Source organism: Branchiostoma lanceolatum, chromosome 10 (assembly GCF_035083965.1).
Source record: "Branchiostoma lanceolatum isolate klBraLanc5 chromosome 10, klBraLanc5.hap2, whole genome shotgun sequence".
NCBI lineage: Eukaryota > Metazoa > Chordata > Leptocardii > Amphioxiformes > Branchiostomatidae > Branchiostoma > Branchiostoma lanceolatum.
Genome location: NC_089731.1, coordinates 9,714,179 through 9,730,200, shown reverse-complemented (window position 1 = coordinate 9,730,200; position 16,022 = coordinate 9,714,179). Strand labels below are relative to the sequence as shown.

Here is a 16,022-nt window from a genome sequence, read left to right as displayed (position 1 = left end):
TGTTTATATAACTTTGCAGCTGCTACCAATAAAATCAATAACAGTGGTTTGAAATCATGGTGCTATTGTAAGACGTGGGGTGATCCCTGAATGAGTAACAGTGAAGCTCCAGGGTTGGGTAGTCATCTGTCCCTTTATGTGTGTGAATGTGCCAGAGGACTGTTTACGTGACAGTGTGTAATTTTTATTCTGTTGAAAAATGGCTATTATCTATTTGAAATAACAAGGGTAATAGAAATTCTTATCTAGAGAGAAATAAATGATTAATCTGAATTATCAAAGATCAACAAGTTAAACTGTTGAATAACAAATTAAGGTGATTGATTGATTATGTCCACCTTATCAAAATACATTTTTGGGGGAATATTTTTAAACTATAACGTCAGTGTCAAAAGGTGCTAATGTTAACAAATGTAAGAGGAAACAGTTTCAAAGCAGTAGGATGACTTGGCAAAACTGTTTGACTACAACACACATGTATCTTCAACATCATTAAGAAAACTTCAATTTGTTAATCATTTCATCTTGATGAAAGCAGCATTTTGCTCTTTCCCATTACTTACAGTATGTTAAGTCTGTTATGAGTCATGCTCCACCTGTTACCACAACAGGGTTATATACAGACCACAAAAATAGCTCCTGATCTCATGCCTGCACTTCAAAGTGTTTGTTGTTGGACTGTACCAAGCGACAACACTTGCAAGAGGGAAACGACTGGTAAAGCATTAACAAGTACTGAACCACCATTTTCCTATAATTTTCATCGTTACAAAACAATAATCCTGGTGTTACAATAGTGAAAAGTAATTTTATGATTTCCACCTACATTATGTTCAATTCACAATGGTGGGCGTGTTTCATTGTCATGACCTTAAATCACATGTCATGATCTTGTCTTCTACGTTTTATGGAAAGTTTCCACAAAAGATTTTATGACAGCTTTTGTTTACCATCGTTCAATTAAATGCAGTATGAGGAAATGTTTTGATAATGATATATTACCCCATGCCGGGTTTCCACATGGTACGGTCGCAGTGTCATTATTTTCGGTGCTGACCAATCAGCGCGCTCCATTGCCGGCTCATCGGATCTCATGGCAACAAATGTTTTGGGACCAAAACATGGAGACGTGACCCAGCGACCGCGCAACCGGGACGGGACGGAAAACCTATCGTCTGCAGCACGGAAATGCAAGAAAAACATGAGATTTTTGCTCAGAATTTAAAAATTGAGCTCACAGGAACTCAGTTTGACGTATCATCTGAAGAAGACTGACGAAGGTATGTCGCGAAAGCAACGTTTTGCAACATTATAGCTCGTTTTATCGTCCAACATTTGCGGCTTGTCTGGCGACAAGTCACTTGATTTTCCATGAACTGTTTACGTGCATGACGCATGTTAACTGATGAATTGTAAATTAAACCACCACACATCTTGAAGAAGGACGAGTATTTCTGATCTTCCTGTCAGGATTTATATCAGCCGATATTTCACACGTGCGGTTCGGCCAAAGGACGACCGACCTTACGACTCCGTTTCGCGCCAAAACAATTTGATACTCAGGTGGGTAACGGGACCCGCTCCGAGGGAAAAGCTCACGTTTCCCGGTCATTGTTGAGGTTCGCACCGAGCCGGTATGGCGGGGAAAACCGGTGGGAAGGTTGGCTTTCCTAGCGGCGGCAAGGTGAGCTTCTCTACCGGGAAGAGGGGTGCACCTGCTCCGGTGTCATCCTCGGATGAGGAAGAAATCGAGAAGGAAGTTCAGCCGGAGAAGGAGGACTATGAAAACATCGCCTCTCCCAGCAGCAGTACGTCGAGCGGACCGGTGTACGAGAGACAGCCGGGCTTTGAGAAACATGGACACGAAGTGGTCGTCCCAAGAAGACCCAAGATCAAACACAAGATCAAGAGGAAGAAGATAACAAACTTTATGTTGGGTGGAGACCATGATTTCTACACGGCCAGTCGGGGGAGGAGGAAGGATGGCACCATGGTACCCACGCCCCCCAGCAAGGCCAAGCCCAAAAGGGGTAAGTCACGGACAGGTGTAACGCTCACAGGTGTGTCATGCAGGTGTATGCAGGTGTTTTACTAAGATGCAGCAGCATCATGTACTGTCAGGTGCACTAACTGTTTTTAAGATGACCAACCCATGCAATTAAATGTCATATATTTTTTTTTCATTTCTGATGCACTTGACTTCCCACCTAATGCTACATTTTGAAAACAAACAGAGTTTTCTTAGTTGCTTTAGAATCACCATGCGCCAATGGTCTAATTAGAATTCATCGAATAAGATAAGTTTGCTGGATTTGATAGATTTTCAAAATTTTTAAGTATCTTGACCTTTGACCTCCCAACATCCTGTTATAGTTAGTTTGGGGGTGATAATATTATTATTCATTTATATGTCACTATGCATGTGAATGTGTCATGGTGCCTGAATTTAGCTGTAGCATTTAATAGTAACCATATTGCTATGTTTTATTTAAATGATTTTTATATAATTTAAGTGCAACAAATCAATAAATGCTATGATTGTAAAATAAAGGTTGACAGTAGGCAAAACCAGAAACAGATGTCAATGCCTCTATCAGCCTGAGGTGTGGCTAGTGGTATTTCAGGTGCTAATTACCTCACCTGAAGTGTCAGGTGCAACCACCTGTTTGTGGTTAGCTGCCAATTCCTGCAGGTGCAAATCAGGTGTGGCTGTTGATGGCTTCATTGCTGTTGATGGCTTCATTGCCAAACAAAAGTGCCCCTTGATTAAACCTCCTTGTCAAAGATCACAGAAAAAAATTTTCCAAAAGTTGTGAACGATAACATTAGTCCTACTTTCCCTTCAGCTTTTCCCCATACAACCCTTTAAAGGGCCTGTGTAACGGTACACTGCTCACCTTTACGCTCCGTATACCATCAAACAAAATTAGCCCCACCCTCAAAACTGTACATGGGCAGCAATCCAAAACACAACTTGGCTATGCATTTGGATTGTCCTGTATACGTGTACCTTAGAAGCGTACCTGTCAATACCCCATTTGTGGTTGGTTAAGTTACGTTAGCTTTAAGCTAGCTCAGGCTTGAGTATGAAAATCATCTTGATGATGATGATCAATTTTTGTTCCATCGTACCAGCAGAAAACACTGTCATCCTTGATATGATATCTAGGCCATGAACATATGCTGTTTTGCTGGAGCCATATGGAAACTTTGTACCATAGTTCATGGTGTGGGCAACCATTGTTGTAAACACACTTTAAACCTTGGTACCTCACACTTCTCTTACCAGTCAGGCCCTTTTTGTGAATTTCACAACAGGCAACAAGGCCATTTGGTACCTTTTGGTACCGTTTCTTACACTGTTTTTATTCAAAATATATGTGTCAAAGAAACCTGCACTTTGTTTCTGCTCGATCGCCTATGTGGCGCTTTTCTTACTCAGTATGAATTCATGCATTCAACCAAAGAATATCCTTCTTTGGGCCCACAAAACGTTTCCTCTTCGAGTAGGTAGATTTTTGAATAGAACTTGAACAGGTGGAAAGGCAGAGATAATGGCATCAGTGGCTGCTGCATATTTGGCAACATGCCTAGAGCATTGATTCAATGTTCTAGAATATTCCTAGAATATTCAGAATATTCCAAGAATATTCCAAGAATACTGGTATTACAAGTGCACAATTCTGTTAGAATAAGCCTTGTGTGTCTTCTTAGCAATGTAGTATCAATATGGAAAAAGCAAAATCTCCAGGTACTAGTGCGAGATATCTTTCTTAGATTTGTGATTTGCAAAAATCATACTTGGAAGAGAATATTTTTAGAAGCAGGTGGGACAGTCAGGTTGCTTTAATGCTAATGCTCTGCACACTTTAAAGGTCATCTTCTGATGACTAAAGGTAAATATAGACATCTCTTCAAAGGGCAAATCGCTGGAAGCGATTGAAAAGTGATGAGCCCATCAAAATTTCGTCTAGTTTTGATACAAATGGCGCCAAAGGACATTGCAATATTGTGGCAAGGCATGTGACTAACATGTCTGCACATACAAGCTGTATTTTGTAATTATGACTGATGGGAAAACAGCTGTTAGTAAGCACAATTACATTGCTTCTGTTAGCAGTGGTTCCCAAGAGACCAGCCTAGTTCATGTATCATTAGGAATGGATAAGGAAGGTAGAATGGGAAAGGGATGGTTTTGTCCAAACAGGTTGAGCATTTTTTTCTCAACATTATTCTACATATGAATTTGGTCAACTATTAAAGTGTTGTTCGAATTCTGTTAAACATGCACACACATACAGAGAGAGAGAGGGAAAATTTGCATTTTATCATACCATGTAATCAGGCTTAACTCACCAGGATCTTGCTCCTCTCATACAGGATATTAAAGTCTGAAGAGCTGAGGAGAAGCTCATATATCATATTACTGTAAGGCGTGTCTATTATGAACACCTGCAGAAAAAAAACACTTTTACATTCAGGTCATTCTCAATTCTTTGTAGAGTCTATAGAAATTCATTTTGCAAAATAAACCTTGAAATTAATAACTGCAAAAAGGAGAGAGAAAAAAGTCCAGCTCTAGTCAATAAATACTCGTCTATCAGAACAGTCTGGGAAGCCAAGCAGCAAAAAAAATGAAAATGGAGTCTAATGCTTGATATTATTCATAATTTTTAGCAGCTAAACAAATTAATGATATCAAGCATTAGACTCTATTTTCATTTTCTTCACTGCAGTGCTAGTTGATGTTGAAGCGGATCTATCAATTCTAGCAGGTGCTCTAGTAATGCCTGTTATGCAGGCCTAACAATCTGCAAATTATTGAATGTATAATAGTGGAGCAATCTCCAGAGACCCTCTACATTTTGTACATCCTGAGTACAAATCTGTCTCCAGAAGCTTCTTAGACCTTGTTAAAGAGGTCATGTCAAGGGGAATGAGAGGTTGTTATGCATGGACAGGCCTTAGCTGGAAGGATTCAGGGCTAATTCCTCCCTAAGGGAAGATACGGATGTTGGGAGGTCTAATGAGTAGACCTTGAAAGGGGATAAACACATGTACCCACTCCTACAGTGGCTCAGTGCAACTTGAAGTAGTTCTGTAAAACTGAAGCTCATGCATCTGTCTGAGTGAGAATATCAGGAAAAAATTGAGTGAAAAAAGATTGACAATAATTGTAATTCTGAGAACGATGAAATATAGAGCTGCTCATCACATATCTCCAATCTATATGTTGTAATAGACTTCATCTATAGATGTGAAGGGGGGAGGTATAAGAGCTGATGAACTAGACCTTGAGAACCACAGTTTCCCATGGTTGGTCCCTTGAGTGTTGATTTTTCCTCTGTACACTTCAAGTGCTCATTATCCCTCAATCAGAGAACAATGGTTGCCTGGTTACCCAGCTATTGTGAAGAGGTAAAATTGTATCAAATCCCCTCTCACGCTAACGTCACACAGAGTTCAGCTGAACAATAAGGAAAAGAACAGCAGGATTTTAGGTTCTTTTGACCACCCATGAAATGAAAAAATAAAATTATGATCTAATTTTTTTTCATAAAAGCCATGTAGAAATAAGTGCACTGAATCTTATTTTCCAAGATTGGGCTGGAGCCGACACCAAAAAGTGATTCAATTATTGAAGTACCCCCCACAAAGTAAATAAGGCATGACCAGTGCTATTTTCTTCCTTATATGCTGAACAGTAGGCAGAATAAACATCCTTGATGAAAACCTGTACGTTTCCTAGATACTGATGGAGGAATCCCACACTACTTGTAAAATCATTATCTGACCCATTGATCACCGGTGCTTACTTGTAACTACAGCTAAAAGGGCTGTAGTAATTGAATCAAAGTTGAGAGTTTAGAGGAGACAGGGAGAGAACTGTTTTCAGGAAAGGAAATGTCATCTAAAAGCAAAATGAAAGGATGTAAAGGGGCTCACATGAAAAACATAAAATGTCATAATGATATCACCATAGTAAAGAAAGTTAGAGAGTGTTTTTGTTTTCTTAAAGATGGCAGTAGGGAAAGTCAATTGTGAATGAAACAAGTGGTAGAACAGGTGAAATATTAAAATTAGATGTAAATGATGGGGATGGGGGTATTCAGAAAATCTGAATGAGAGTCTTAAGGGATGGAAAATCAGCTGACCCTCTTGAAGTCTATAACCTGAGGAAGTGGAGCAGCCTCAAAACTCTTATTGCAACAAAAGGAATTGTCAAGTCTGATGAGCTGACTGAATAGATGTTCTTTTCATTGTATGCTGAACATGTGTCTAGGGATGTGAGGGACAATGTCCCTTCAATAGTGCTGTAATTGTATGGCCCGAGGGATTTCTTAGAATGTATGTTTTGGAACTTTCTCCGATGACATGATGGATTCACAGACATAGAGCATTCTATGTGAAAACTGTATCTAGAAATTTTGTGTTGGCATTGAATTTGAGGTTCTGACAGTGTTGTCAGTGAGACACATATGTCATATCTTTTAAAAATCTTTAGATATAGTCTTCCTGAAAGGTTTAGTACAGTTTTCACCTCTTTCTAAGAATTAGGTCAGAGTGGTGGCAGGCCCTATTATGATTGGTCACCTAGTAACAGAGTGGGTGGGGCAGGGGCTTATCTTTGTAATGCCCTGGGCGGTATTTGTTGTGACAACAAATTGGTGCTATGTCAATAAGGAAGTCTTTGTGAATAAGGCTACTGCAAACTATGAAAAGATAAGTGACAGGCTTAGAGGATTAGAAACACTTTTCTTTACTTTTTAATGATTATATGAAGTACCTTTCAGAAATTACAGCAATGAGCTGAAATGTTATGTCTTGCATTAGATTTTGGTTGTATTTTCCTTTCTTGCAAAGCACAGCATGATTGAATAGTCCTTACCTTGAATCAAGTGAAAACAAGCACAAAGAAAACCACTTGCCCTTTAAAAGATGATAAAAGGTATGAAAAGAAATAACAAAATTAAAGCAAATGGCAGTTGTCATAGTGGTTACCATTCTGTCATCCCTTTCCATGATGTTATTTCTTCAATTGTTGAATTGACATGAAAAGGCTGTGATCCTTGAGTGTTGCTGAGCTTAGCTTTACTTCATTTCCCTTTCAGATCTAACATCATTACAGGAAAGTAAGACTTTACCAATTATACACTCAGAATTCAATTTAGTATAGGTTATAATGCTTTAGTTTAGGTTTGGTCCCTCAGTGATGCTTTTTTCTACATTTCATCAAACATTAATAAAAGGTTGCAATTGTTTTCCTTGGGGAAAAATCTAGGATAAAGATTATTTGGAAGGCAAGGACAAAACATTTCCTTACATTTGCCTCATGATGATTCAAGCTGTGTTTGCATTAGGACTTGACTCCACAAAACGGTACCCCTACAATGCCATTCACTTTTGTTTTGTCTACATTACAGTCAAATCCACTTATATGTCATTAGTGAGTGCAAGTATTCCGTCGTCGCCACGTCAACACAACGATCAGCCAATCATAGCTTAGGGTATCAGTTCATTACACAATGTCAAGTGCTTTGTAAACATTGTAACATGGATAAAGAACTTTGTAATTGCTCCAAATTTTTTCTGATGACAGTTAAACAGTCAAATAAGTATTGGACATTGCTTCTCATCCCCAATAAAGGAGTAACATCTTCCTTAGATTTCAACTTCTACCAATAACATTAAATGGACACAATGTTCCTTCCCTTCCCTGCTGTACAGCCCAGTCACCTGGAACCATTTAGACTGTTCAGTCCACCATGAAATCCCAAACTCCCCCTGCTGTCTCCTCACCTCAGGCTGCAGTCCTCTGCACAGCAGGGAAGCTGACAGCAGGCCTAATGAAGCTGTAGGACAGCAGGGCTCGAAATACTGGGTGCATGTGCAATTTTGTGGATGCAAAATTTGATAGAAATCTTTTTGTAGGCTATCGGGTAAAAATACTTTATTTTTGTACACTGGTGTGCAAAATATTCTTGAATAGCAGGAAAGAAATATATTATTTTGTAATAGTTGTTTTTTTCTTCAAATTTTGAAGTTAGCATTAGAATTACAGATTGAAGATCTTTGAGGGGCAGTATGGTTTTGTAATTACGTTTTGCCGACATTCTAAGTACCTTATGTTGTCCACCCAAAATTCTTTATGTGCACCTAAATTTACCAAAATGAATTTCGAGCCCTGGACTGCCAGTAGCATCAATATTGCAGGACAAAATTCAAAATTATCTTCTGAGAGCAAACCTTGGCGGCATATACTGTATCTATTTATGTTGTTGTGTTACTGTAGGATTTACAATAATCCATGTGTAAGCTGCTCTTTCAATACTACTGCAGGTTGAAAGGAAGCGACTGAGAGGTTAAGATGAATGACTTTTCCCTGAGGCGAAGGCCTAGATATAAACATGGGTACAAATCGTCCTGCCTTGCATGTAGAAGCCCACAACAGGTGATCATCTCTCAGGTGTGGCGGGTCACTATGGCACCCAAAAAACAAACACTGAAATGTCACTAAAGGACATTGTCATTTCTAACAAGCCACCCTAATTTCGTTTTGTTGGTTGGTATTTCACCCAAAAAGCTAATATGATGACAAACATATTACGGTAAAGAGGTCGCCATAGATTGTCGCCAAGGGGATTTTGATTGGCACAGTGTAAAATGTGCAATTAATCAGACATATTAATTTTGATGTAATACATTTTTAGAGCTGTATCTACATCTAGATGTCTGTGAGGCTAATGCTCATCAAAATGTGTTACTTCTACTAAATGCAGTAGACCTCATAATAAATACACACCAGCCATGCGCCATTCCTTTAAATGGTTTCGGAGACAAAACCTTGCAGGGAGACAATCATAACATTTTGGAAGATGGCTCCCAGCAAAAATACATACATTTTTTTGTTTTATTGTCCTTTTGGACCTTCTTGTATAATGAGTCCTATAGATGCAACTAAAGGACCATTGTTCATATCCAGTCATTATTGTGTAGTCAGACAGGGCAGTTGATGTCCCAAATTTTGCCAGTGTCACAAGTGATAAAAAATTCATATCCTAACCATCTCAAATTGATACGTCGGTATAATGTCACAGAAATCAGGTCCCCGGGGAGCTGTTATCCCCCACCTTCAGTCACGTAAGGTTATGAAACGCACAAAATGGTCTAAAATGTTGCCAGTGAAATTCTGGTTTCTAGAGGCTGGCTGTTAAATAAAATCTGTAAAACATCTTTGCAATGATAAAAACATGTATGCAATCACAATTATGGTACATTGTATAGAATTGTCTAGTAATTGTAATTTTCATCATGATTCTTTCATCTGCAACACATTGCAGAAATTTTACCAATCATGAAAGGATTGAAACAGGTGCTAGGATGAGAGTACATGCCTTTGATCAGGTCCAGTACGACAGTGACCTGTGAACGTGGGGTCAGGGTACCATTCTTCCCGGTCCCTCATGTGACTGTGGTTACCCTGTGCGTGACTTGTTTAGGCCGTGTTATTGTTGTTGTTGTCATGACGAGGGGCGGGGTCACTGGGGACTGATTACAAGATAAACGCCCGTGCCAGGTAGCGAACCCTGCGGACGACACGCTTGAGAGCTCCCCTATTGTGGGGTGTTTGAAAGGAGGAGAGTCTCCTAGCAGGGAAGGTATAAACTAAGGATGCTGTTTGGCATGTGTCAACCGTGTGATCCTTAACCCTACCTGTGTCGTGCTCCAATTATAGAGCCTTAGGTGCTTCACTGAGAAGCTTAAACCTTACCTAAGACAGATACTGACCAGGCATGAACAGTTTCAGGAGATCTGAGTCATTTGTCATTTGCATCAGGAATAACAACAAATTGCAAAATATGAAATTCTTGAATATCTTCTAATTCTCAATATGTTTCTAAATTTATAATTCAATCAGAAGTTGGTAGGACTGCTTTTTGATGTTAACTAGTTATAAGTTTCATGCCAAGATATTACATGTACATATACATGTACAATATACATGGCATTGTATTCATGTACAATATAGATATGAAGCTGATACTATAATTGCTGTGGCTCAGTACAACAAAAAAAGCACTTGTAAACCAATGATTGATCAGAATTGTACAAGAGATAATTTCTTTGACACAACTTTTCTGGCAACTCTGAGAATCAAGATATCCCATTAATGTTGCCTTATGATGGTGCTGTTTGATAAGGAAACCACACCAGGCAAATCAACCTTTCAAATATTTGCAGTCATCTTGATACAGCATGTTCAACTGATAACAGTACCTGTGTTGTTAGTTACCTCGCTATCTCCATAATAGAGCGTGATCTGAGTTAAAGTACCTTCCCGCACCAGACAGTGCATAGGGCGGCGCCCATCCTCATTTCAGTAGCCCTTGAGCCACACAACTTTGTGCAATCACTACAGCAGGGGGCTAGTCCACTGGTAGTGGTGTGTGTTTAACTTCCATACTCTTTCCCAAATGCTAAGTCCTAAGCAGAGAAAGTCATATGTACCATTTTAAAGTCTTCGGTATGACTTGGCCAGGTATCGAACTCACAACCTACCGTGTGCAAGGCAAACACTCTACCCATTAGGCCATTGCACCAGTGATCTGAATCACTCTATGAAATGTACTGTGTCTATAGGGATATTCAAACAAATAATTGCAGGGTGAAAGATTGACATATTTGTTCCAACTGTTATACAACCCCCCCCCCCCACCTGTTCAGTTAGTGTAACTCCAACTCTACAACTTATGTAAATCCAGCATTTCTAAAGTAAAGATCTTAAAGCAACTTTTTATCAACACTGTTTGGGTTACAGTTTGCTATGCTTGCTCCATTGGAAACTTGATCTTGAAAAACCCTTTATTTTCAGTAATATTAAGGCTGGTGGGCAAACAGGTGGTTGCTGTTAACATGATTGACAGCTGGTTGCTTGGCAACGATGATAAGAAATGGCTACAATGCAGTAGCCTTGACCTTGAAATCGACATGCATATACTATATAAATCTACAGGGATTCAAACTGCCTGTCCCTAAGCTACTTTGGCTAGGATAGGATGAATGAAATTGGGAATATCAATGATAGAATATTTCTGCTATATGGATGTTTTTGTACAAATGCTCTTTTGACGTACGTACAAATATTCCATCTCTATCTCTTTTGATATCAATTGTGTGTGAAGGATTTATTGGTTGGTCAATATTCCTTTATGTTGGACTTTTGGTTGTGTATGAAGTATGATGGTTCGTTAACTAGTTATTGATTACTTCTTCTGATTATTGTTTTCCAGATACTGTGCCCATGCGACTACGTGCCCTTCCCCAGTCCTTTTGGCAGCAGCCAAACAACATGAACAACAATTCTCCAGGCAGTCTGTACCCTGTCCTGCCTCCAGTCGTCAACAAGGAAGTGGCTGGTATGTAAGACTTTCTCTTGGTTAATAAGTACATGTAAGATGTTCAGATTGCCTTTATTGACCTTCAGGAAATCACATTGTAAAATTGGTGCAGGCTGTAAATAAAATATCAATGGCATACTTTCCTTGCTGGACTTTTTACTTTCTATCATTTTTGTAAAAAATACACAACAGAGCACTTGTGCAATGATTGCTTGGCTTTTTGCTTTCTATCATTTGTTTTAAGTAATACACTACCAGGGCTCGATCTTAACTATGTCCCGATGTCCCGGGGCCACTAAAATTTAGGCCGGGACAACTGAAAAATCTATTTGGGACACTTTTGGGACAATAGGAAAATAATCAACTAATCAACATCAGAATGTCCGATCTCCCCGCGGTAGACCGGATCCGGACCGCAAGCGACCAAAACGTAATCTAAGACGACCACGTCATTTTCAAATGTGTGGCGACATCAGTTTTTAATGGTAAGTTGCAGGAAATCACAGTAAATCGGCTCGTGTGCCGCTGGCAGCATCGCGCGACAACGTAAACAATAGCCGAGTAGGTCTCCATGTGCACAATCTGCGGGGCGGTTCCCGACTATCAGAACAGCCGTAAATGTATCAGATTCCCGGGGAATCTCCTTATTTGGAAGTTAACAGTCCGCGGTTGACCAACACAGAAGCTGTTCTTTGTAAAAGATTCCTTTCTCTGTCAGCGCGGGGATAGAATTAATTCTTAACGGTATTTCTGACAAATTTCTAGAGCAAGGTTACGTCATTTTCCCATCCATAACAGCGAATTAATGCACAGAAAATTAATTTTTACAAAGAGAGGAAGATAAAGTTTCAACTTATTTAGAAGCTTCGCCATGATTGGACGATTCGGCTGCTGCAAATTTGTGGTACCGCCCACAAACCGCCGACTTTCCTTTTAGCAGACTTTCTGCCGCCGACGTCGCCATGGTCGCGACTGTCATCAAAGGCTGCCGACTGTCAATCAGCGGCAACTTTGTGGGAAAACGCGCGAGTTGGATCTCCGTGTGCCAGTCAACAGCGAACCTCTGACGATTTTACGTTCCCTTAACTTTCCCACAGCGATGCTTGTACAAAGTTTTTATTAGACGGAAGTTCAACGTTATCTGTAAGACGCAGAACAGCGGTTTTGGCTTCCTGGAACGGGCCGGCGGCGTATGTACTTGGGGGAGAGGGGTGACGCGATTTCTTAGACGGGCCAAGGGCCGCGGCAAGGGACTTTCGTATTAGGATTTTCGCCGCCGACCGCCGAGGGAAGATCACCTCGGCGGCGATTTTTCTGGAAACATGCCGGCGTCAAAGCGTACTATACCAGGAATATCGCTTCCAATTTCGCACCGAAGAAAACTTCTGACAGCGACGATTGTTGCGCTTCGACTTAGGACAGCCAGACACAGCCAAAAAAAGGAAAACTGGTATCGACTATTGATATTGTTGAGTAGCTAAATAAACTATTGATATTGTTGTTTCTGAGTTTCAAGTTGTCTTTCACCAGAAGTATTGTATGTCAAGGTCCTGTGGAGAAGTTGATTGACTGCCACGATTGTCATAAATATGACCCTCAAAACTGAAAAAAAGCCTTCTCAATACCCTAAAATGCAAGAGCTTCCGGGGGGCTTCGCCCCCTGGGTCCCCCCAACGGGGCTCTGCCCCTGGACCCCGTCGGGGGCTTAAGGCAGCCCCCGAACCCCTGCCCCGATGCTGTGAAAAAAACCTGGCGAGAACACTGTTCATTCTTTTCTTCCCACCTGCCACTGATAAAGTACAAGTGGTCCCTGTAAATGTACTAGACTAGTGTCACTCAGTGACTCACTATGTACTGTTTATTTTCAGAAAAAGATTATGTTCTTAAAATGACTTTTTGAAGTTCCCACTTGCCACTTGTTACATGATAAGACACTGCAGCAAGTGGTCTACCTGTAAATGTGCAGTGGACGTTGCACTACTATCCATAAGATATAATGTAATAAATCTGTTGTTGTCTAATAAAAAAAAAACAAGATAAGTTTGAATCTGAGTTGATTATTTCAATGGACAATAAGCTTACACGGCAATACTGTACTCTTACTGAGCTTTACAGTTGTTGTAATACATAATTTCTGAAAATAGGGTTGGGACAGTCCATCCTCACTTCGGGACAGTTGAAATTTATTTTTGGGACAATGCTGGGACAGTAGGGAAAAAAGTTAATTTTGAGGCCTGCACTACAGACCACTGTGTCTATGAAAACACAATGGTGTTGTTCTTGTGAACATTGTAATGTACTATAGATGTGGTGACACATAGTGATGAGTCTGTTTGGCCACAGATGAAGATCTAGGCCAGGTTGTTTCTGTTCCTACAGAGATCCGGCCAGTCACCCCACCAGAGGAGCGCACTGAGACTGACGTACAGGAAAGGACTGTCAGAAAGGACGAGGAAGTCATGGTAACAAAACCAGAAAAAACTGTGGAAAAGGTCACAATTAAGGACGACAAAGAAAAGACTGAGAAAGAAGTTAAAAAGGAAAAGATAGATCTTCTTGATGAGGGCGTGACGGGTGCGACAGTAACCGTGACAACAACAGCGCCCCCTAGAACACGGACGGTCAGAACTGTCACATCAACCGTCCCAAACACAGACCTGCTGTTCAGTTTGTTTGACGGAGTTGACCCTGAAACCAAGAGGCAAACAGTCAAGTTGAAAAGGGGAAGGTAAGGGAACCTGTTACTCCCCTAAAAAGGTCTAAAAATAGATACAGATAAGGACTCACATTTCATCTAATTTTAGCCTGTTAATTGACAAGTTTGTGGCAAAGGTGAAACAGATGTTTTGAAAATACAATTATGACAAAAGCTAAATAAAAAGCAGACCATTCTTATCTTGTATTTGTAATCAGTGTTATAATTTTCCAATGTGATGTTTGAAAATTACACAGCTTCTATAAGAAAGGACACAAAGAACAAAATCTTTAAAAACGTCAATTTGGTGTTTTTGCCAATTATGAAATGTTTGGTTGCCACATATAAGTATGTCTCACAACTGATCTTCTGCTCATTCATCAGACCAAAAAGAATACACCTGGAGGGGATGAACGCACCGCGACCTCGTTCCCAGGACAACGACCCTTACATGGTAGACAACATTGCAGAGAGACTCTTTCCCGTGCTGTCCTTAGAGAACCGCAAACAGAACACCAACCCAGCCAACCCTAACGTCACGACAACGTTGCACTACATCACGCTAAATGGGGAGGACGAGAAGTCATCTGTGTCGCTCCCGGCAGTGAGAGTAGAGACCAACTACTCACAGATGCTGTCAGAACTTGTCATGCACATATAGCGCTGTTTGAGTATGGGACATTATGTTTTACTGAAGCATGCTGCACAGTTCATGTTGTGTTCTCTTCAAAATTTCCGATTTGACAGTGGTTGCAAGTGTGATGATTAATTAGTAACAGTTACTGATCATTTCTGTGGTTCTGTAGACTATGTAGCATCTTTCTCTCTCCCTTTTATGTACATGTAAAATTTGAAGGGACCAAAATTTGCTGTATAACCTCTTTGAGACACGGCCCTGTGAGTCTGTGATTGACCAAGTATCTGGCCTGCAGTTCCATCTGTTGGTGCTAGGTGACACTTTTTCACAAAGACATAGTATAATTTCCATTTCTTAGAGCTTTTCGGACAATTTTGTTTTCTGTAAGAAATCTCAATATTTGTGTGTATGAAGTTTTAGCTCAAGATTGTAATATTTGACACTAGAAAGTTTGTTGCTGTGCAAGATGTATAGACTTTTTGCGTAAATGTTTGTTTTGTCTGATACATGTACGTACCTAGGATGCAATATTCCTCTGGGAGGAAAATGTGCACTTGTTCCTAAAAAAATGAATTTCAAAGTATTATAGATTTGTTGAAGGATTTGTCAAAGATTTCAATGTATGAAATTGTATAGAATGTACAGTATATGATGTTCAAAGTACTTGTTGATGTAGATATTGAGATATTTTGCTGTGACTTTGTCTCCTGTGTACACATGTAGATGTATATAATATTACAAAAAGTCAATGCTTTACATATTTTAAAGTTATCTATGAAAATGAATTTTCTGAAAAGCTTTGAAAATCATAATTTTGATTGAAATATTTGTCCAGCGTCCAGAATTTCAATTTTTATATATGTCAAGAAAAGAACTTGCCTTAAAAGAAGAGATTTTATTGAGAATACGTTTTGTAAATCTGCCTATGTTAAACTTGCGGCACTGAAAGGATGGAAATGTTTAAAAGGACATTTTTATTTGTTTGGATACATAAACTCAAATCATGCAGCTTAAGCCTATTTCATAGTGTGAAAAATGTTAAGTGTGATTCCTAATCTTTATGATATATGCTTCTACATTCCAACTTCAATGGACTTCAAAAAAACATTCGTACACAATGTATTATCTGTGTACTGTTTAACAATTCTTTGTTAAACTTTGTGGAAAGCTCTATTCTCTACCCGTCAGATTTATTTTCACAGTAAGATGTATGTCAGGCAACCATAACCTGAAATAAATTCATCAGATAGTTCACCTGTTGGTCCTTACTATATCATTTCATAAACCTAAC

General features: G+C 39.7%; 1 protein-coding gene across 2 annotated transcripts; it reads left to right on the top strand.

Moving 5' to 3' along the window:
- The first annotated feature begins 1,105 nt into the window (after positions 1-1,105).
- Positions 1,106-15,983, top strand: LOC136443489 (uncharacterized). Of its 2 annotated transcripts, none has more exons than XM_066440751.1 (4): positions 1,106-2,030; positions 11,292-11,417; positions 13,779-14,127; positions 14,479-15,983. In XM_066440751.1, the coding sequence occupies exons 1-4, from the start codon at positions 1,637-1,639 to the stop codon at positions 14,753-14,755; spliced, it is 1,146 nt and encodes a 381-aa protein (XP_066296848.1). In that variant the 5' UTR covers positions 1,106-1,636; the 3' UTR covers positions 14,756-15,983. The 2 variants fall into 2 exon arrangements, with proteins under 2 accessions (XP_066296848.1, XP_066296847.1); XM_066440750.1 differs by having other exon boundaries at positions 13,743-14,127.
- Positions 15,984-16,022: the final 39 nt, after the last annotated feature.

What these genes read in the sequence shown, in the direction of transcription:
- LOC136443489 (XM_066440750.1), top strand. Translation starts at nt 1,637, where the DNA reads ATGGCGGGGAAAACCGGTGGGAAGGTTGGCTTTCCTAGCGGCGGCAAG. An exon ending in CAAGGCCAAGCCCAAAAGGG is followed by an intron (nt 2,031 to 11,291) that starts GTAAGTCACGGA and finishes ATTGTTTTCCAG; the next exon opens with ATACTGTGCCCATGCGACTA. An exon ending in CGTCAACAAGGAAGTGGCTG is followed by an intron (nt 11,418 to 13,742) that starts GTATGTAAGACT and finishes GTTTGGCCACAG; the next exon opens with ATGAAGATCTAGGCCAGGTT.